The sequence below is a fragment of the Bombina bombina genome, chromosome 3, assembly GCF_027579735.1.
Source record: "Bombina bombina isolate aBomBom1 chromosome 3, aBomBom1.pri, whole genome shotgun sequence".
Classification (NCBI taxonomy): Eukaryota; Metazoa; Chordata; class Amphibia; order Anura; family Bombinatoridae; genus Bombina; species Bombina bombina.
The window spans coordinates 146,672,619-146,696,340 of NC_069501.1; the positions used below are offsets into that span (position 1 = coordinate 146,672,619).

The 23,722-nt window shown below is 37.2% G+C and overlaps 1 protein-coding gene across 1 annotated transcript in view; it reads left to right on the top strand.

The window, feature by feature from the left end:
* Window positions 1-23,722, top strand: part of TMPRSS15 (transmembrane serine protease 15) — an 839,864-nt gene that overhangs the window by 210,015 nt on the left and 606,127 nt on the right. Inside the window, exon 10 of the mRNA XM_053705190.1 lies at window positions 4,226-4,378. Within this exon, the coding sequence (XP_053561165.1) occupies window positions 4,226-4,378 (153 nt within the window). The remainder of the gene's footprint in view (window positions 1-4,225; window positions 4,379-23,722) is intronic.

Genomic DNA, 23,722 nt, shown 5'->3' on the forward strand with positions numbered 1-23,722 from the left:
AAAATTAAGGGACTGGGAATAGCTGAAAATGTTAGCTCATGGATAAATAACTGGATAAAAGATAGGGAGCAACGAGTAGCAGTAAATGGATCATACTCAGATTGGACAAAGGTAATCAGTGGCGTCCCCCAGGGATCAGTACTGGGCCCTGTTCTTTTTAATATTTTTATAAATGACTTGGAGCAAGGATTAAATAGCGACATCTCTATTTTTGCAGATGATACTAAGTTAAGTAAGGTCATTAGGTCAGAGCAGGATGAACTCTCTTTGCAAAGGGATTTGCTAAAATTAGAACTATGGGCAAGTGAATGGAAAATGAGATTTAATACGGAAAAATGTAAGGTTCTACATTTTGGAAGTAAAAATAAGCAGGCTATGTATTTTTTAAATGGGACAAGACTTAGCCAAACACAGGAGGAAAGGGATTTGGGAGTAGTAATAGATAACAAGCTAAAGATGAGTGCACAATGCAGGGCAGCGGCTTCAAAGGCTAATAAGATACTAGCATGTATTAAAAGAGGCATTGATTCAAGGGAGGAAAGCATAATTCTGTCATTATATAAAGCCCTGGTAAGACCTCACCTTGAGTTTGGAGTGCAGTTCTGGGGACCGATTGCTAAAAAAGATATTGCAGAACTAGAAAAAGTTCAGAGAAGGGCCACAAAGCTAATAAGGGGATTGGAGAAATTAACCTATGAGGAGAGGCTAGCCAAACTGGGTCTGTTCTCTTTAGAAAAAAGGCGCTTGAGAGGTGACATGATTACTTTATATAAATATATTCAAGGCCCATATACAGAGATGGCAGAAGCTCTTTTTATTCCAAGAAAATTGGTTCTGACAAGAGGTCATAATTTAAGGTTGGAGGAAAGGAGATTTAATCTCCTGCAACGGAAACGTTTTTTCACTGTAAGAGCAATAAAATTGTGGAACTCATTACCAAAGGAGGTAGTGAATGCCAATACCATAGATACATTTAAAAATAGTCTGGATAAATTTCTGTATATAAACAAAATTCATGGATATGATTGCTAGTATTAAATGGGTCACATTTTAATGGGGTTATTTAAGCTTAACTGGAGCTTTTTGTAAGTATTTTAGATTTGTATAGGTTGAACTCGATGGACTTCAGTCTTTTTTCAACCTTATCTACTATGTTACTATATCAGGTTCTGCCTGTTGAGAAATTTTTCCTGAGTCTGAAATTTCACCCTCAGACAGCCCTTCCCTCACAGCCAATTCCGATTGATGTGAGGGTAAAATAGATAAGGCATCGTCAGCGTCTGATTGTTCATCCTTTTTTTATCTGTATTTAAAACTGAACAATCACGCTTTCTCTGAAATGCTGGCAGTTTGGATAAAAGATTTGCTATAGAATTATCCACTACTGCTGTTAATTGTTGCATAGAAATAAGCACTGGCGCGCTAGGTGTCGCCTGCGCAGGCAAAGCTGGTGTAGACACAGAAGGAGAGGATGTAGAATTATCCTCACTACCTTCATTAGATAAATTATCTTGGGCAACATTATGAAATGTAACAGAGCTGTCCTTATTTTGTTTGGACGCTATGGCACAATTATCACAAACACTCAAAGGAGGAACACATTTGTCTCTACACACACAGAACATAGGTTATCTGATGGCATAGACATGTTAAACAGATTTAGGCAGGCAAACAATGCAATAAAAACGATTTTAAACAAAAACGTTACTGTCTCTTTAAATAATAAAATTACACACTTTATTTCTGAATGTTCAAAAAACTATGAAGGCAATATCCGATTTTTATCAAATTTGGACCCCATTGTCTTAATGCTTAGAAAGTATTGCACAGCAAATATGGAGACTCTAGCTTTTAAAACAAGCAAACCAGAGCTAATTGTTGGATTTAACCGTTTTTATACACTACAATCCCTGCTACAGTATTGCTGCAGCATTTTACCTTCCTTAGGGGTCAATCATCCACAGAAATAAGCCTTCTGGAGTCACTTTCTGAGTCACAGGACCCTCTCACATGAAAACTGCATGCACTGCCTTGAAATCAACTGCACAGCTGAATCACCAAAATGAGGCTTCCTCCCTCAGCACACTAGAGTGAAGGGGCCTTCCTGACTAGATTTAGGTGTCTAAAACATGCCAGATCAATAAAAAATGTTCCCAAGTGTATATGAGCTTATAAAACAGTTCAAATGCCATGATATTGTAATAAAAACCAATCGATTTTGCCCCTAACAGTGTCTACCAGCATAAAAATCAAAAAGGGGAAGCCTGTTATCTTTTTTGCTGAGGTGAAAGAAAAATGGCTTACCATTTTCCCTGAGGGGAAAAATGACTGTCATCTAGCATTAGCCTGTGTTGTTAGAAGGAGACTAGTCATACCTGAAGCAGATGAGTCTGCAAACTGTTACCCCCAACTGAAGTTCTCTGGTTTCAACAGTCCTGCGTGGTAACAGCAATGGATTCTAGTTACTTGTGCTAAAATCATATTCCTCTTAACAGAAATCTTCATCACTTTTCTGTTGTAGAGTAAATAGTACAAGCCAGCACTATTTTAAAATAAGAAACTCTTGATAGAAGATATAAAAAACTACAACTAACACCACAAACTCCTCACCATCCCCGAGGAGATGCTACTTGTTCAGAGCGGCAAGGAGAATGACTGGGGGGCGGAGCTAGAGGGGGAGCTATATGGACAGCTCTGCTGTGTGCTCTCCTTGCCTTTCCCTGTAGGGGAGGAGAATATCCCACAAGTAATGGATGACGCCGTGGACCGGACACACCAATGTTGGAGAAATATGCTTTTATTGAGGTGACTTGGCTTTTCTAAAAACTGAAAGCAAATCCAAATCACAAGAATTCACCAAAAATGTATCACTTGCCTCTCCAGCATAATAAGTTCCTTTGCTTTTGTGTGCAGTTTTAGTAAAGCTCGCTAATCTCTCCATCTCACTCAACTATCTACTTACATAAAGAATTGCATGAAGTTGGAGAGGCTGGTGAAGACAGACAATCTTTACAAACCTGTGAACTGGGCCCAAACACTGTTTTTCTATTTGATGGAGTTCTAAATTATTTACTAAGCTGAAGGTGGAGCTGTGAAATTAAATTAAAGGGGCAGTACTTTCAAAGTTTCATTTCCCATTAAATATTTAATATGCATAATAAAAACTTTGCAAAACACTTTCATTATTTATTTTGCCTGCTTTTACTGTACACTTCAAATAATGCAGAAAACTGATATTTGCTGCACACATATTATCTGATATGTGCAAGAACTTGTTTATATATTTCCTTATTGGGCATAGTAAAGGTTGTACAATAAAAAATAACATTCAGGAAACTTTTCAAGGAGTGTTTCCTGGGTCTGCAAAAAATGCATATTTTACTTTAATGACCCTTTAAATGAATTCTAGATCTAAAAATAATTCATCAGAGTTTCTTGCAAACAAAATAAACAGTCTCTATTTAGTAATTAAGTTCCTTAGATGTATTAAAGGGACATAAAAGTCAAATGAAAAAATCTAATTAGTTTATTGTGAACCATTTCAAAATATATTTTCAATATTTCTAAAATGGACATTTATGTTCCTTTAAAATTTGGGATTTTCAGAAAAATGTATCAAACTGCAGACAGAAAAGTTCTAGAGAGCAGAGACTCTAAATATTCTTGAACAAGCAAGTTTTTTTTTTTTTTTTTTAATACCTTTAACACCTCTGAGGTGGGAAAAAAATTATACGAAGCAAATACTACAGTACTTCTTAATTTTATGGTTGAATATAGCTTGTGGAATGTTTCCTTTTATGTACAGTTAAAGGGACATTTTAGTCAAAATTAAATTTAAACATATTTACAATATAATATACAAACATTCTTCTAATAAAAGCTATCACTGTTTTAGTATTAACATTTTTCTCTGCATGTGCACGTGAAGCTGGAACATTTCAGTGTGCCAGCATTTTACAAAATGTTCAGAGCGCCAGTGGGGCATTTATTAGCAATTAATAAATTGAGTCTCTGACCAAGTGCTGTGTTAAGATGCTAGTGCATGGAGCATACTTAAATAAACTTTTGAAAAAATTGAGCATTTTTGATAAGACCTGTATATAAAGTCAAAACTTAAATGCACCCATGTGCTTTCCAATTATGGCTGAAATGTCCCTTTAACTGGTTTTGGATAGTATTATGATTTTCTTAAATGTACTAAACATGTCCTCACATATTTTTAAAGATGATCTTTTACCTTCTGGCCTTTATATTCCAGTGAAATGCCCACCCTATATGAACATGTGTGCTGATTCCTTCACTTGTATACATGAAGTCTTGTTTTGTGATGGAGTATCCCACTGTCCTGATGGATCTGACGAGCAAATCAATATGTGTGGTAAGTACCGACTAATGACATTTTTAAGATTTGAATTACCTTACCTCTTTCTAATTGCATTAACAAACAAATAATTAGCAACTTCTAAAGCATATGCAATTGAAAATATACGTTTAAGCGTATGGGATGCGATTACACATAGTTTTACACCTATACATTTAGGTATACATTAGAACCAGAAAGCAGGGAATAGCTCATTCTTGCATGTGCTTCTAACAAAGCAACCTTAGAATTATACTGTTCCTTTAGAAGAGAAATGTAGGCATGGGGGTCTTAAAGGGATATTAGACACTAAACAAATGCTAGAAAGAATTATGCATTCAAAGAAAAGATTAGATGATTGTTACAATTACATAGACCAAAGTAAAAATGTGTCTGTTGATGTGAAATATACCCTGGTCATTAGGGGTTAATATTAAGGATGGTGAATATTTTAGCAGATTCTTTAGGGGTTAATATTATGGATGGTGAATATTTTAGCAGATTCTTTAGGAGTTAATATTAAGAATGGTGAATAGTTTAGCAGATTCTTTAAAATAAGCAAATATGTTCTACATACATCTTGAACGTTTACAAAGCACAATGTAGTCTAAAAATAAATACAAAATGTAAATATTTAATGAAGGGATAAGTTATGCGCCAAAACCAAATGAACATTTTTTTTCCCAATTTTGAATGTAATCTAATTCAATAATGGAATGTTTACATTTCGAATATTAGGTATCTGAAATTTCAATGTAAGTGTATGGAATCAATATAGAAATATAATATTTGAATGCTAACATTCATTGTGTTAAAACTTATGAATGTGAATATAAATGTAGAGGGGCAGTAAAGTCCAAATTAAACTTTCATGATTCAGATAGGGCATGTCATTTTAAACAACTTTCCATTTTACTTTTAACATCAAATTTGCTTTATTCACTTGGTATTCTTAGTTGAAAGCTAAACCTAGGTAGACTCATATGCTACCTTCTAAGTCCTTGAAGGCGGCCTCTTAGCTAAATGCATTTGACACTTTCTCACACATAGAGGATGTTAGTTCATGCGTGCCCTATAGATAACATTGTGCTCACACCCATGGAGTTATTTAGGAGTCATCACTAATTGCTTGAAATGCCAGTCTGTCAACGGATTGAGATAAGGAGGCTGTCTGCAGAGACTTTGAAACAAGATAATGACAGATGTAAAAACATAATTTATGCTTACCTGATACATTTATTTCTCTTGTGGTGTATCCAGTCCACGGATCATCCATTACTTGTGGGATATTCTCCTTCCCAACAGGAAGTTGCAAGAGGATCACCCACAGCAGAGCTGCTATATAGCTCCTCCCCTAACTGCCATATCCAGTCATTCGACCGAAACAAGCCGAGAAAGGAGAAACCATAGGGTGCAGTGGTGACTGGAGTTTAAATTAAAATTTAGACCTGCCTTAAAAAGACAGGGCGGGCCGTGGACTGGATACACCACAAGAGAAATAAATTTATCAGGTAAGCATAAATTATGTTTTCTCTTGTAAGGTATATCCAGTCCACGGATCATCCATTACTTGTGGAATACCAATACCAAAGCTAAAGTACACGGATGAAGGGAGGGACAAGGCAGGCTTAAATGGAAGGAATCACTGCCTGTAGAACCTTTCTCCCAAAAATAGCCTCCGAAGAAGCAAAAGTATCAAATTTGTAAAATTTTGAAAAGGTATGAAGCGAAGACCAAGTCACCGCCTTGCAAATCTGTTTAACAGAAGCCTCATTTTTAAAGGCCCAGGTGGAAGCCACAGCTCTAGTAGAATGAGCTGTAATCCTTTCAGGGGGCTTCTGTCCAGCAGTCTCATAGGCCTGTCCAGCAGTCTCATAGGCTAAGCGTATTACGCTCCGAAGCCAAAAAGAAAGAGAGGTTGCCAAAGCTTTTTGACCACCCCTCTGTCCAGTGTAAACAACAAACAGTGTAGATGTTTGGCGAAAAACTTTAGTAGTTTGTAAGTAAAACTTTAAAGCACGGACCACGTCCAGATTATGTAAAAGGCGTTCCTTCTTTGAAGAAGGATTAGGACACAATGATGGAACAACAATCTCTTGATTGATATTCTTGTTAGAAACTACCTTAGGTAAAAACCCAGGTTTTGTACACAGAACTACTTTATCTGAATGGAAAATCAGATAAGGAGAATCACATTGTAAGGCAGATAACTCAGAGACTCTCTGAGCTGAGGAAATAGCCATCAAAAACAGAACTTTCCAAGATAAAAGTTTGATATCAATGGAATGAAGGGGTTCAAACGGAACCCCTTGAAGAACTTTAAGAACCAAGTTTAAGCTCCATGGGGGAGCAACAGGTTTAAACACAGGCTTAATTCTAACCAAAGCCTGACAAAAAGCTTGAACGTCTGGAACTTCTGCCAGACGCTTGTGCAAAAGAATAGACAGAGCAGAAATCTGTCCCTTTAAAGAACTAGCTGATAATCCTTTTTCCAAACCCTCTTGGAGAAAGGACAATATCCTAGGAATCCTAACCTTACACCATGAGTAATTCTTGGATTCACACCAATAAAGGTATTTACGCCATATCTTATGGTAGATTTTCCTGGTGACAGGCTTTCGTGCCTGTATAAGGGTATCAATGACTGACTCGGAGAAGCCACGCTTTGATAAAATCAAGCGTTCAATCTCCATGCAGTCAGTCTCAGAGAAATTAGATTCGGATGATTGAAAGGACCTTGTAGTAGAAGGTCTTGTCTCAGAGGCAGGGTCCATGGTGGATGACATGTCCACTAGGTCTGCATACTAGGTCCTGCGTGGCCACGCAGGCGCTATCAAGATCACCGATGCTCTCTCCTGTTTGATTTTGGCAATCAGTCGAGGGAGCAGAGGAAACGGTGGAAACACATAAGCCAGGTTGAAGAACCAAGGCGCTGCTAGAGCATCTATCAGTGCCGCTTCTGTGTCCCTGGACCTTGATCTGTAACAAGGAAGCTTGGCGTTCTGGCGAGACGCCATGAGATCCAGTTCTGGTTTGCCCCAACTATGAACCAATTGAGCAAACACCTCCGGATGGAGTTCCCACTCCCCCGGATGACAATTGTCTGACGACTTAGAAAATCCGCCTCCCAGTATGGATTGCTGATAGGTGGCAAGAGTGAGTCTCTGCCCAGCAAATTATCTTGGAGACTTCTAACATCGCTAGGGAACTCCTGGTTCCCCCTTGATGGTTGATGTAAGCCACAGTCGTGATGTTGTCCGACTGAAATCTGATGAACCTCAGGGTTGCTAACTGAGGCCAAGCTAGAAGAGCATTGAATATTGCTCTTAACTCCAGAATATTTATTGGGAGGAGTTTCTCCTCCTGAGTCCACGATCCCTGAGCCTTCAGGGAATTCCAGACTGCACCCCAACCTAGAAGGCTGGCATCTGTTGTTACAATTGTCCAATCTGGCCTGCGAAAGGTCATACCTTTGGACAGATGGACCCGAGATAGCCACCAGAGAAGAGAATATCTGGTCTCTTGATCCAGATTTAGCAGAGGGGACAAATCTGTGTAATCCCCATTCCACTGACTGAGCATGCATAATTGCAGCGGTCTGAGATGTAGTCGCGCAAATGGCACTATGTCCATCGCCGCTAACATCAAGCCGATTACTTCCATACACTGAGCCACCGAAGGGCGCGGAATAGAATGAAGAACACGGCAAGATTTTAGAAGCTTTGATAACCTGGATTCTGTCAGGTAAATCTTCATTTTTACAGAATCTATCAGAGTCCCTAGGAAGGAGACTCTTGTGAGTGGGGATAGAGAACTCTTTTCCTCGTTCACCTTCCACCCATGTGACCTGAGAAATGCCAGAACTATGTCCGTATGTGACTTGGCAATCTGAAAGCTTGACGCCTGTATCAGGATGTTGTCCAGATAAGGGACCACTGATATACCTCACGGTCTTAGGACCGCCAGAAGCGATCCCAGAACCTTTGTAAAGATTCTTGGAGCTGTAGCTAACCCGAAGGGAAGAGCCACAAATTGGTAATGCCTGTCCAGAAAGGCAAACCTTAGGAACCGATGATGATCTTTGTGAATCGGTATGTGAAGGTAAACATCCTTCAAATCCACTATGGTCATGTACTGACCCTCCTGGATCATAGGTAGGATGGTCCGAATAGTTTCCATTTTGAACGATGGAACTCTGAGGAATTTGTTTAAGATCTTTAGATCCAAAATGGGTCTGAAGGTTCCCTCTTTTTTGGGAACCACAAACAGATTTGAATAAAAACCCTGTCTCTGTTCCGACTGTGGAACTGGACAGATCACACCCATAACTAGGATGTCTTGCACACAGCATAAGAATGCCTCTTTCTTTATCTGGTTTACAGATAATCTCGAAAGGTGAAATCTCCCTTGAGGAGGGGAAGCTTTGAAGTCCAGAAGATATCCCTGAGATATGATCTCCAATGCCCAGGGATCCTGAACATCTCTTGCCCACGCCTGGGCGAAGAGAGAAAGTCTGCCCCCTACTAGATCTGTTACCGGATAGGGGGCCGTTCCTTCATGCTGTCTTAGAGGCAGCAGCAGGCTTTCTGGCCTGCTTGCCTTTGTTCCAGGACTGGTTAGGTTTCCAGCCCGGCTTGGATTGAGCAAAAGTTCCCTCTTGTCTTGTAGCAGAGGAAGTTGATGCTGCACCTGCCTTGAAGTTTCGAAAGGCACAAAAATTAGACTGTTTGGCCTTTGATTTGGCCCTGTTTTGAGGAAGGGTATGACCCTTACCTCCAGTAATGTCAGCAATAATTTCCTTCAAACCAGGCCCGAAAAGGGTCTGCCCCTTGAAGGGAATGTTAAGTAATTTAGACTTTGAAGTCACGTCAGCTGACCAAGATTTAAGCCATAGCGCCCTACGCGCCTGGTTGGCGAATCCAGAATTATTAGCCGTTAGTTTAGTCAAATGAACAATGGCGTCAGAAACAAAATAATTAGCTAGCTTAAGTGTTCTAAGCTTGTCAAGTATTTCAGTCAATGGAGTAGCTGTCTGAAAGGCCTCTTCCAGAGACTCAAACCAGAACGCTGCAGCAGCAGTGACAGGCGCAATGCATGCAAGGGGCTGCAGGATAAAACCTTGTTGAATAAACATTTTCTTAAGGTACCCTTCTAATTTTTTATCCATTGGATCTGAAAAAGCACAACTGTCCTCGACAGGGATAGTGGTACGCTTTGCTAAAGTAGAAACTGCTCCCTCCACCTTAGGGACCGTCTGCCATAAGTCCTGTGTGGTGGCGTCTATTGGAAACATTTTTCTAAAAATAGGAGGGGGGGGGGAAACGGCACGCCGGGTCTATCCCACTCCTTATTAATGATTTCTGTAAACCTTTTAGGTATTGGAAAAACATTAGTACACACCGGCACTGCATAGTATTTTTCCAGTCTACACAATTTCTCTGGTACTGCAATTGTGTCACAGTCATTCAGAGAAGCTAACACCTCCCCAAGCAATACACAGAGGTTCTCAAGCTTAAATTTAAAAGTAGAAATATCTGAATCAGGTTTCCCCGAATCAGAAATGTCACCCACAGACTGAAGCTCTCCTTCCTCAGCTTCTGCATATAGTGACGCAGTATCAGACATGGGCGTTAAGGCATCTGCGCGCTCTGTACTATGTCTAACCCCAGAGCTTTTGCGCTTTCCTCTGAATTCCGGCAGTCTGGCTAATACCGCTGACAGGGTATTATCCATGATTGCCGCCATGTCCTGCAAAGTAATCGCTATGGGTGTCTATGATGTACTTGGTGCCATTTTAGCGTGAGTCCCTTGAGCGGGAGTCAAAGGGTCTGACACATGGGGAGAGTTAGTCGGCATAACTTCCCCCTCGCCAGAATCCTCTGGTGATACATTTTTTAAAGATAAAAGCTGATCTTTATTGTTTAAAGTGAAATCAATCCCTTTAGTACACATTCTTATATGGGGTTCCACCATGGCTTTTAAACATAATGAACAAGGAGTTTCCTCTATGTCAGACATGTTTATACAGACTAGCAATGAGACTAGCAAGCTTGGAAAACACTTAACATCAAGGTAAACAAGCAATATAAAAAACTTTACTGTGCCTTTAAGGGAAACAAATTTTGCTAAAATTTGAAATAACAGTGAAAAAAGGCAGTTCAACTAACGAAATTTTTACAGTGTATGTAACAAGTTAGCAGAGCATTGCACCCACTTGCAAATGGATGATTAACCCCTTAATACAAAAAACGGATTAACAAATTGAAAAAAAAAAAAAAAAAGTCACAACAACTGCCGCAGCTTCACTGTGGCTTTACCTTCCTCAATATATGACTTTTGAAGCCTTTTGAGCCCTTCAGAGATGTCCTAAAGCATGCAGGGGACTGCTGAGGGAAGCTGAATGTCTCTGTCTGTAATTTTAACTAGGCCCCTCCCACTCATATTACAACAGTGGAAAGCCTCAGGAAACTGTTTCTAGGCAAAAATCAAGCCAGCCATGTGGAAAAAACTAGGCCCCAATAAGTTTTATCACCAAAGCATATATAAAAACGATTAAACATGCCAGCAAACATTTTATATTGCACATTAATCAGAGTATATACCTCTGATAGCAAGCCTGATACTAGTCGCTATTAAATCACTGTATTTAGGCTTAACTTACATTAATCCGGTATCAGCAGCTTTTTTCTAGCAAATTCCATCCCTAGAAAAACTTAAACTGCACATACCTTATTGCAGGATAACCTGCACGCCATTCTCCCTCTGAAGTTACCTCACTCCTCAGACATATGTGAGAACAGCAGTGGATCTTAGTTACTTCTGCTAAGATCATAGAAAAACGCAGACAGATTCTTCTTCTAAATGCTGCCTGAGATAAAATAGTACAACTCTGGTACCATTTAAAAACAATAAACTTTTGATTGAAGAAAAAACTAACTATATTACACCACTTTCCTCTTACTACCTCCAGCTATGTTGAGAGTTTGCAAGAGAATGACTGGATATGGCAGTTAGGGGAGGAGCTATATAGCAGCTCTGCTGTGGGTGATCCTCTTGCAACTTCCTGTTGGGAAGGAGAATATCCCACAAGTAATGGATGATCCGTGGACTGGATACACCTTACAAGAGAAAAGTATATTAGTATAACAGTGTTAGTTATGCAAAACTGGGGAATGGTAAATAAAGTGATTATCTATCTTTTAAAACAATAATATTTTTGGTGTTTACAGCCCCTTTAATTCTACCATTCAAACGTAAAAATATAAATATTTAGCCATCTCTTATTTTAACATCTTTAGATTTAGAATGTGCTTAGCCCAGTTATTACAGCTTTACTGCAATATCAAATGAATCTTAATGTTAATGTTGTTACCAGATCAATGCTGCATCTTGAAATGACAGGACTTATCTCTATTATTTCTGCTCTATTCTATTCTAACTTACATTTTACACTTTTAGCAGCTGTATTCAGGCTGTTGTGTAGTATAAATAGGTTTAATGTGGTAAAGTAATTGAGTTATCTATTGAAACTGTAACTTGAATACAAAACCTGAAAAATAATAGGATGAGTATTGTATAAGAATTGCATGCAATATGGGACATATTCAGAGGAGAGTGTATCATTTTACATCTATAAATATATTCAAGAAGATCTCTTTTAAAATCTAATGGAAAAAAAATAATAATTTTGAAGAAGTACTGCTTGTAGAGATTTAACTTAACTAGAGCATACATACATATATAAAATCTTTATTTATGGGTAAGATTCCATTATAGGAGCTCACTTCATAAATCATTACTGTAAGCTGTTTAACTGCAAACCACAAAAACAGACATACATGCTATACAAAAATGAGCACTCAATGGACAATAAAAAAACAAAGTACAAACATGGCATTATTGATTGATTTATTGTGCTCAGTAACTTTGAAAAAGCAAAGAGACAAAGTTACTTATAATGATTGATATATTTTGCAGCCCCCTCTTGTGACAACTAGAGTATTTACATGATGATTACAAATATTACCTGTTAATATGTCAGAGGTGGTGGTACTCAGTACCGATGAGTACATCACAAAAAAATAAATATATATATATATATATATATATATATGAAGGTGTCAGGCGGAGGTAAAATGAGTTTCATGCACCCAAGAATGGAGTTTCAAGTCTGATCTGCGTTCTTTTGAGCGAAGAATCAGACGGAACAACCTGGGATTGACAGGACGTCGGAGGAGGAGTCCCGGTCCACTCACCTGAATGCCTCTTGTAATTGCCTTGCAAAAATCGTATTGTGCTGTCTACAAGCTAACAAGGTCGTGTGCTTCTGTTTACGGTGAATTGCCACAATTGGAAATATGAGCTTCTAAGTCTTAGAACAGCATTACCTGGAATACTTACATTTTGAGGACGCTTTTACCTCGGTTTTGTCCGTATAATGTGTGATACATAATACCATTTTCAGCAGTGACTTTGAGACATATAAGATATCAATTTGGATAAATAACACAGTCTCTTAATACAGGACTATGGTATATGATTTTCCATCTGTGTCTGCATAATATACTGATTATATGGTATTTTTTGCTGTCTTTCGTAAAACATTTATAACTAGATGTTTAGTAGGTTCAGATACTTATTGTCTGTTTGTAACATATCAAACATAAACCCATGTGGTTTCTTTTCCAAACAGACAATCCACTGCAGTGGCATTTTCAGCACTTAAACTAGCATGCTTCTCTTGTTTTTGCTTTATGTTGTGGAAATAAAAGTCATGTTATTTTGAAGTGACCGGTTTGTGGTAGATGTTTCTTTGTTTGGATACACTTTTTCAGCCTACATATTAGATCCACTAGGAGTTAATTATTTTTGAGTGCTGCTTTCCCCTACTTTACACATAGTATCCTCATATAGCTCTGCTATGTCACAATGTTTTTCTCCTATAAAAACATTCTAAATTTATATGATTTTTAGGGGTCTGCACCAGGCCTATGATCAGTTAACGCGGTCTAGGTTTTACATAAATAATAACTAAAGATACTTTTAGAAAACAATAGTTTTTCTCCCTATTTTCATTTTTTATACAATATATACATATATATATATATATATATATATATATACACATATATATATATATATATATATATATATATATATATAAAGAGTAAATAAGAAAGGCACTCTCCGTATAATTAGTAATATAACTTTACTTAGATGAACGTTTTCGGGGTTGCCCCCATCCTCAGACCTGGGGTCTGAGGATGGGGGCAACCCCGAAAACGTTCATCTAAGTAAAGAAGTTATATTACTAATTATACGGAGAGTGCCTTTCTTATTTACTCTGCATATCAATGGTTTAAGTGCACCCCAGAGGTTGAGGTAAAGCAGTGAGTGTGGGATCCAAGTGAGTCAGAAGCAAGTAATTTTGTTGGATAACATTAATATGAACAATGTAGGATTAGTATTTACCTCAGAATGGGACAAGGATAGGATCAATTTTTTGGATGTTACCTTGACAGGAAATGTGGAGAGTGGAAGGATTGTCTCCACCCTCTATAGAAAGCCTATTTCGGGTAACAGTCTTTTGCATGCTCGTTCTAGCCATCCACAGCATGTATTTAAGGGCATCGCTAAGAGCCAGTTCTTGCGAGCCAAAAGGAACTGTTCACTTGAAAGTGACTTTCTGTCTGAAAGTAGGGATCTCAGGGATAGAATGAGTGTTAGGGGTTATCCCAAACAAGTCATTAACAAGGCCTTTTTTGAGACTAAAGGAATAAATAGGAATGCCCTATTAAAGACAGACAGTGTTTATAAAAAACCAGAGTCTAAGGCAAACGAACATAAACCAAAGTTCATTACCTCTTTTTCCACACAATATGATGCGGTTTGCAATATTGTGAGGAAAAATTTACCTATTCTAATGGGAGACAAGTCTCTTAGACACACTATAGAAAAAGGCTGCATGTGTGTCCCTAGAAGAAATGTTACCCTGGTTAATATGCTAGCACCTAGTATGCTAAGGAGTGATAAAAAAGTAGCCAGTTCCTGGTTACATCACAATGGGACATTTAAATGTGGCAGGAAAAATTGTGGCTCATGTGACCATATTCACAGTGGTGAGGTATTCCAATCTACTGTTACCGGCCAAACATTTTCCACCAAGGGATGTATTAATTGTAGGAGTACCTACATCATTTATTTGGTGGAGTGTATTTCTTGCCGGAAACAGTATTTAGGAAGAACGACAAGAGAGGTGGGAAAGCGTATAAAAGAACATTTGTCATATATAACAAATAAAGTGACTTGTTCAGCGCTATCAAAACACTTCATAGAGATACACGACCAGAATACAAAAACACTGAGATGGCAAGCTGTTGAACAGATCAGAAAACCTCCCAGGGGTGGAGATAAGCTTTCTATCCTATGTAAACAAGAAACCTATTGGATATTTAAAATGCAAAGTTTGCTCCCCCAGGGCTTTAATTCTGAGTTTGACATCATAAACTATTGGCAAAGATGAATAAGCATAATCTATAAATAATTAAAATTGCATTCCATCATTTTCTGTATTAGATATGCTTAAGAGCTTTATTATGTCTATATGTTTTAGACAATTGTTTAATGATATGTCCTGATAGCAAGTGTTGTTGCTATAAATTTGAATAACTCGTAATAACGCTGTTGCAGTAAGTGTACACACAGTTCAACATTGTTTATTAATGTGTGTTTACTTGATTACTGTCAAATAATGTAAATCATATTTCTAGCTATTCAGCTAATGTCTCAGTTTATGTTCCTATCTTTGAATTTAGCTATCTTGTGAATGTACATATACATATGTATCAATATGTTAGCACATTGAATACCCCTAATTTGTTCACACACTTTTGTATGTAATAACACAGAGCGATAAGCTCATTAGGTCTAATTTTTTGTCTTCAATATCACAATATGTTTTAAAGAGGGTTTAACTGTTTGATATGTATACCCATCTATTAAATGTGATTAATTGGTGTCAGCAAGCATGGAGTTAAAATTTCAGATTGTTTGTTTTTAACCAATCAGGAGAAGTTATTTGCTATTTAAATGTATACCACATATGTTATGCATCAGTCTATGATTACGGTCAGGAGGACCGAAACCGGTCAGACTATGTTCTGATATTTTTACTGCTTGTGCTGTGCTTTTATCCTGGAATAAAGCATTATTGATTCTGATTTACACTGTTTGGCTGCTAGCATCTTTATTTATCCTATATATATATATATATATATATATATATATATATATATATATATATATATATATATATATATATATATATATACAGAGTAAATAAGAGGATGGGGGCAACCCCGAAAACGTCCATCTAAGTAAAGAAGTTATATTACTAATTATACGGAGAGTGCCTTTCTTATTTACTCTGCATATCAATGGTTTAAGTGCACCCCGGAGGTTGAGGTAAAGCAGTGAGTGTGGGATCCTTTTGGAAGTATATATATATATATATATATATATATATATATATATATATAAACTCAATGATTATAGCAAAGAAATAAATAGTTTATTGAAAAAAGTGGTGACATCTTGGGCTCACATTCATTTCATTAGACAATGGAAATCCTGAAATGTCACCATTCTGTTTTGCTTGTTTCAATTAGCTTCTGAGTGCAGATCCTATATATATATATATATATATATATATATATATATATATATATATATAAAATCTCAAAAACAGAATGAAGCACTCACTGGACTTTTGACATCAATGTGATATGTTTATTTAGTGACATTTCGGGACCTCTAGCGTCCCTTCTTCTGATTGCATCAGCCAATAGGATTTTTTCACCTTTAATTCCGATTGGCTCATATAATTTTATCAGCCAATCGGAATTCAAGGGACGCCATCTTGGATGACGTAATTTAAAGAAACCTTCATTCGTCGTTAGCCTTGGAAAGAAGAGGATGCTCCGTGCCGGATGTCTTGAAGATGGAGCTGCTCCGCGTCGGAAGGATGAAGATAGAAGATGCCATCTGGATGAAGACTTCTGCCCGTCTGGAGGTTCACTTCTGCCGACTTGGATGAAGACTTCTCCCAGCTTCGTTGAGGACTTCTTGCCGCTTGGATGAAGACTTCTCCCGGCTTCGTAGGATGGATGTCCGGTCTTCAAAACTGTAAGTGGATCTTCGAGGGTTAGTGTTAAGTTTTTTTTAAGGGTTTATTGGGTGGGTTTTATTTTTAGGCTAGGGTTTGGGCACTTGAAAAAGAGCTAAATGCCCTTTTTAGGGCAATGCCTATCCAAATGCCCTTTTCAGGAGCTTAGATTTTTTTAGTTAGGATTTAATTTGGGGGGTTGGTTGTGTGGGTGGTGGGTTTTACTGTTGGGGGGTTGGTTGTATTTTATTTTTACAGGTAAAAGAGCTGATTTCTTTGGGGCAATGCCCCGCAAAAGGCCCTTTTAAGGGCTATTGGTAGTTTAGTTTAGGCTAGGTTTTTTTTTATTTTGGGGGGCTTTTTTTATTTTGATACGGCTATTAGATTAGGTGTAATTAGTTTAAATATCTGATAATTTCTTTTTTATTTTGTGTAATTTAGTGTTTGTTTTTTTTGTAATTTAGGTAATTGAATTTAATTTAAATGCCTATCCAAATGCCCTTTTCAGGAGCTTAGATTTTTTTTGTTAGGATTTTATTTGGGGGGGTTGGTTGTGTGGGTGGTGGGTTTTGCTGTTGGGGGTTTGGTTGTATTTTTTTTTTACAGGTAAAAGAGCTGATTTCTTTGGGGCAATGGCCAGCAAAAGGCCCTTTTAAGGGCTATTGGTAGTTTAGTTTAGGCTAGGGTTTTTTTTATTTTGGGGGGCTTTTTTTATTTTGATAGAGCTATTAGATTATGTGTAATTAGTTTAAATATCTGATAATTTCTTTTTTTATTTTGTGTAATTTAGTGTTTTTTTGTTTTTTTGTAATTTAGTTAATTGAATTTAATTAATTTAATTTATTTAATTGTAGTGTAAGATTAGGTGTTAGTGTAAGACAGGTTAGGTTTTATTTTACAGGTAAATTTGTATTTATTTTAGCTAGGTAGTTAGTAAATAGTTAATAGCTATTTAATAACTAATCTACCTAGTTAAAATAAATACAAACTTGCCTGTAAAATAAAAATAAACCATAAGCTAGCTACAATGTAACTATTAGTTATATTGTAGCTAGCTTAGGATTTATTTTATAGGTATTTAGTTTTAAATAGGAATAATTTATGTAATGATAGTAGGTTTTATTTAGATTTATTTTAATTATATTAAAGTTAGGGGGTGTTAGGGTTAGACTTAGGTTTAGGGGTTAATAAATTTATTATAGTGGCGGCAACATTTTAGGCGGCAGATTAGGAGTTAATAAATGTAGGTAGGTGGGGGAGATGTTAGGGGTGGCAGATTAGGGGTTAATAATATTTAACTGTTGTTTGTGATGCGGGAGTGCTGCAATTTAAGGGTTAATATGTTTATTATAGTGGCAGCGATGTCCAGAGCGGCAGATTAGGGGTTAATAAATGTAGGTAGATTAGGGGTTAATAATATTTAACTAGTGTTTGCAATGCGGGAGGGCCTCGGTTTAGGGGTTAATAGGTAGTTTATGGGTGTTAGTGTACTTTTTAGCACTTTAGTTATGAGTTTTATGCTACATCTTTGTAGCGTAAAACTCATAACTACTGACTTTAGATTGCGTTACGCATCTTGCGGTATAGGCTGTATTGGCCTCCCAGATAAAGCTTGTAATATCGGTGCAATGGAAGTCCAATTGAAAAAGACTTTACGCAAATTTGCGTAAGTTAATTTGCGTTACGGCCAAAAAAGTGTGCCGTACAGCTTTTTTGACATGACTCGTTTAGCAGCGGTAGTGAAAAAGCAGCGTTATAACCCATAACGCTGCTTTTTCACTCATAACGCAAAACTCATAATCTAGCCAAATGTTATCAAGCAACAGTTAAAATAATTAAAAAGCCTTTAGATTTAGGGTGAATGGACTTAAAAATGTATTCTTCAAGTGTTAGCAAAACATAGAGCTGATATCATGAAATGTATACAAATTGTAATTTAAAAATTACAGGGTTCCCAAATAGCCCGATTATATATGAAACTTAGGCGGTTAGAAAGTGTGAATAAAAAAGATCCCAAGCACCTACTGACTGCTCAAGTAGGGAAAATTAGACAGAAAATATCCGTAAGGAAGAACTGCATATTCAAAACCGCTTAAAAATTTACACCAGCTATATTACTATAAGGGTAATAAGGCTGATAAGTTATTAGCCACCAAACTATGCCACCGGACCTAACAGAGACGTATATACTCTATAGCAACTGAGATGGGAAGAGTTTATGCACCAAGAGATATAGGAAAAGCCTTTGCTTTAAATTATGAAACACTATATAATTTAGAATAAAAGATGGTACCAAAGGTAATGAGAGTTGCACTCATTAGATAATAAGCTGGGACAGAATTAAGAATACAAATGGATATGTAAAAATGTGTACTTTAATACAATGGGCTCCATGTACTAAGAGGCGGGCGGACAGCTTCTTAACTCGCGAAGCTGTCCGCCCGCCTCCGCTACACACGGGCAGCGGATCTATTGATCCGCTTGCCCGTATGTATCATTACACACTCAGCAGAGTGTGTAATGCCCGCCCCTTCAGTCACGCGACCACGCGACTGAAGGGGCTGTCAATCACCGAGAGCGAGCGAGCTCTCTGTGATTTTGCTTCACCACCTAAAAGGTGGCGTAGGAAGCAGCGGTCTAATGACCGCTGCTTCTTACATTGCGGGAAGCAGGCTCGCATATGCGAACCTGCCCCGCAAAGGCTCCGGAGCAGCTTTCGCTGCTTCGTACATGGAGCCCAATGAATCAATTTATAAAATCAGTGTTTCAAAACAAATAAAACATATATATAATACAATAGTGGCCACAATGTAATGTATTTAAGAAATTAAAATATTACAAGCTTACGGATATCTACCTCACTGCAAAACAGATAGGAAAGTTATAGTAAATGTATCAATTGATCTGCAATATTGTATGAATGTAATATCTACCTCCCTACAGGGTAAGCATGATATTATAACATTTGTATCAATTGATCTGCAGTGCTGTTATGGACTTGATATCTCAACTAATTACATACAATAATCCGATGTGACACTTCAAATATATATGTCATATGTCAACTGTTTTATGCACCATAAATATGAGCAAAAGTGAGTACAAAAATTACTATAATCTCCAGTAGCTGTGCTATGTGTCAGCTGTTTATAGATACTGTTGGTGTTTTTCAGTGTGCGCACACTATTTGAAAAAAGATTCTCATCCACAGTGATGTAAGATATTCATTCATAAATGTTGGGTTAAAATCTAAAAGTTTTTACCAGGCTTCTGAATTGTGATTAACCAAACCCATGAGTTGTCAGTTTGTTCCTGTGAGGGCTGATGTTTGCAGCCATGTGTTCTACTCACATGCTCCACAGTAACCTATCAGAAAGCCGAATGCTTCAGACGCTGAAATTCAAAAATGCTCTGTTAATCTTCTTACAAGCTGCAGAATCCTATCAAGATTGATAGATATTTGTAGTCCGTTTTTGTAGTGTTGACAGGAGTCACTTCTACGCGTTTTGACTCAGTAAAGAGCCTTTATCAAGATGACTCCATTTTGTTTTTGCGGGTAATTTATACCTCTTTATTCCAAATCAAAATTGATCATTTGTTGTATTAAAAGTGACAGGTGCATCAGATGTCAACTTTGCACATTCGTTTCAAGTATACTTAATGCAAAAATAGCTGCTTCTATACTAACAGCTTTAAAATTGTGTAACATTAGTGAAAAAGATTTTTATTTACGGTTCAATATGAATGTAATAATTTAAGTTTTAAACATATAAAACAAATTAGATCTCCTAATAACATTTAAAATATTTATAGTATATTCATTAAATTAATTCATTATATAAAGTAAACATATACAACTAGTCCATTTGAAGATGTTTATTAAAAATTCAAACAATCTAAAAAAAAATCTAAAAAGAGAGAATCTGTATGTTTATATAGAACACTTTTTTATATAACAAACCCTAATCCCTAAACTATTTTGTGAGCTGATTTTTATTCTATTTGTAACCTGATGTTCTTTAAAAATGTATGTGGTAATCTTAATATTATTAAATAAAGGGATTTAAGTCCAGTTCAGCATTTAATCCCCTTGGGGTCAGAGAATTAAAGTTTACTATAAGTTCTGCTTCATTATACAAGAGGTCTCTACTTTTATTACCACCTCTATGGGTAGTTACTTTTTTTAAACCCCGATATAAGAAACCATCTGTTTCTTGGTTATGATGGTCTTAAAGTGCTTAGATAATAAATAATCTTCATATCCCCATTCAATATTTTATAGATGTTGCCTAATTCTATCACATAGGGGTTGTCCCGTTTGTCCCAGGTACTGTTTCTTACATGGACATTGGATCAGGTAGACAATATTACTGTCAGTACATCTGATAATGTCCCTGATCTTATATTTAAAATCTGTTTGACTAGAGCTTACTATTTTACATTTTTTACTAAATTTACAAGCCTTACAAGGCAAACATGGAAAAAAACTTCCAGTTTATTCCATTTTAAATCAATAAAATGACCATCCTTTTTATTCTTTTTAAATTCACTCGGTGCAAGTACATTTTTTAGAGTTTTCGCTTTTCTATAGATTAATCTTGGTCTATCTTCTATAATTTCGCTAAAAATAGGATCTATTTTTATAAAGTGCCAGTGTTTATTTAAAATGTTATTAATTAGTCTGTAATCAGAGTTATATTGTGTGATGAATGCTGTATCAAATTTATTTGTAGTCTCTGATTTGATAACTGATTTATTCATATTAGTCTTTGTTCCTCTAGATAGTATCGCAACCCTATCTTTTTTCTCTGCATCATTTTTTGCTGTGTTTATTAATTCTGAGTTGTATCCCTTTTATATAAATTTGGTTTCTAAAATATTAGCTTGATATAGATAATCTTCTACTGATGAGCAATTTTTTCTTAACCTGAGGAACTGACCTTTAGGGATATTTAATTCCCATTGTTCCAAATGGCAACTTGTTGAGTGTATATAATTGCTTGCTACTTTTTTTTTTGAGAAAAGGTTTTTGTTTTTAGGCTCTTTTCTGTTGCTTTTATAGTAAGGTCTAGAAACGTAATGCTTGTATTACTTACTTCATGGGTAAAGGAAATACCCCAATCATTGGTATTTAGGTCTTCTATAAAAATATCAAATAATTAACAGCCTCCCCTCCAAATAATAAAACTATCATCTAAGAGATGTTTGAAAAGCATGAGGTTTGCACCCCAGCTAGATTCTATAATATGATGTTGTTCAAAAAGACCAATAAACAAATTTGCATAGCTGGGTGCAAACCTCCTGCCCATCGCTGTTCCCTTAATTCGAAGGACAAATTCAACATTGAAACTAAAACAGTTATTTTCTAAAATAAATGAAATGCACTGAAACAAAAAAACATAATTTATGCTTACCTGATAAATTCCTTTCTTCTGTTGTGTGATCAGTCCACGGGTCATCATTACTTCTGGGATATAACTCCTCCCCAACAGGAAATGCAAGAGGATTCACCCAGCAGAGCTGCATATAGCTCCTCCCCTCTACGTCAGTCCCAGTCATTCGACCAAGAATCAACGAGAAAGGAGTAACCAAGGGTGAAGTGGTGACTGGAGTATAATTTAAAAGATATTTACCTGCCTTAAAACAGGGCGGGCCGTGGACTGATCACACAACAGAAGAAAGGAATTTATCAGGTAAGCATAAATTATGTTTTCTTCTGTTATGTGTGATCAGTCCACGGGTCATCATTACTTCTGGGATACCAATACCAAAGCAAAAGTACACGGATGACGGGAGGGATAGGCAGGCTCATTATATAGAAGGAACCACTGCCTGAAGAACCTTTCTCCCAAAAATAGCCTCCGAAGAAGCAAAAGTGTCAAATTTGTAAAATTTGGAAAAAGTATGAAGCGAAGACCAAGTTGCAGCCTTGCAAATCTGTTCAACAGAGGCCTCATTCTTAAAGGCCCAAGTGGAAGTCACAGCTCTAGTGGAGTGAGCTGTAATTCTTTCAGGAGGCTGCTGACCAGCAGTCTCATAGGCTAAACGTATTATGCTACGAAGCCAAAAAGAGAGAGAGGTAGCAGAAGCTTTTTGACCTCTCCTCTGTCCAGAATAAACGACAAACAGGGAAGAAGTTTGGCGAAAATCTTTAGTTGCCTGCAAGTAGAACTTGAGGGCACGAACTACATCCAGATTGTGTAGAAGACGTTCCTTCTTTGAAGAAGGATTTGGACACAAGGATGGAACAACAATCTCTTGATTGATATTCCTGTTAGTGACCACCTTAGGTAAGAACCCAGGTTTAGTACGCAGAACTACCTTGTCTGAGTGAAAAATCAGATAAGGAGAATCACAATGTAAGGCTGATAACTCAGAGACTCTTCGAGCCGAGGAAATAGCCATTAAAAACAGAACTTTCCAAGATAACAATTTTATATCAATGGAATGAAGGGGTTCAAATGGAACACCCTGTAAAACGTTAAGAACTAAGTTTAAACTCCATGGCGGAGCAACAGCTTTAAACACAGGCTTGATCCTAGCTAAAGCCTGACAAAAAGCCTGGACGTCTGGATTTTCTGACAGACGCCTGTGTAACAAGATGGACAGAGCTGAAATCTGTCCCTTTAATGAACTAGCTGATAAACCCTTTTCTAATCCTTCTTGTAGAAAAGACAATATCCTAGAGATCCTAACCTTACTCCAGGAGTAATGTTTGGATTCGCACCAGTATAGGTATTTACGCCATATTTTATGGTAAATCTTTCTGGTAACAGGCTTCCTAGCCTGTATCAGGGTATCAATAACCGACTCAGAAAAACCACGTTTTGATAAAATCAAACGTTCAATTTCCAAGCAGTCAGCTTCAGAGAAGTTAGATTTTGATGTTTGAATGGACCCTGTATCAGAAGGTCCTGTCTTAGAGGTAGAGACCAAGGCGGACAGGATGACATGTCCACTAGATCTGCATACCAAGTCCTGCGTGGCCATGCAGGCGCTATTAGAATCACTGATGCTCTCTCCTGCTTGATTTTGGCAATCAATCGAGGAAGCAGCGGAAAGGGTGGAAACACATAAGCCATCCCGAAGATCCAAGGTGCTGTCAAAGCATCTATCAGAACCGCTCCCGGATCCCTGGATCTGGACCCGTAGCGAGGAAGTTTGGCGTTCTGGCGAGACGCCATGAGATCTATCTCTGG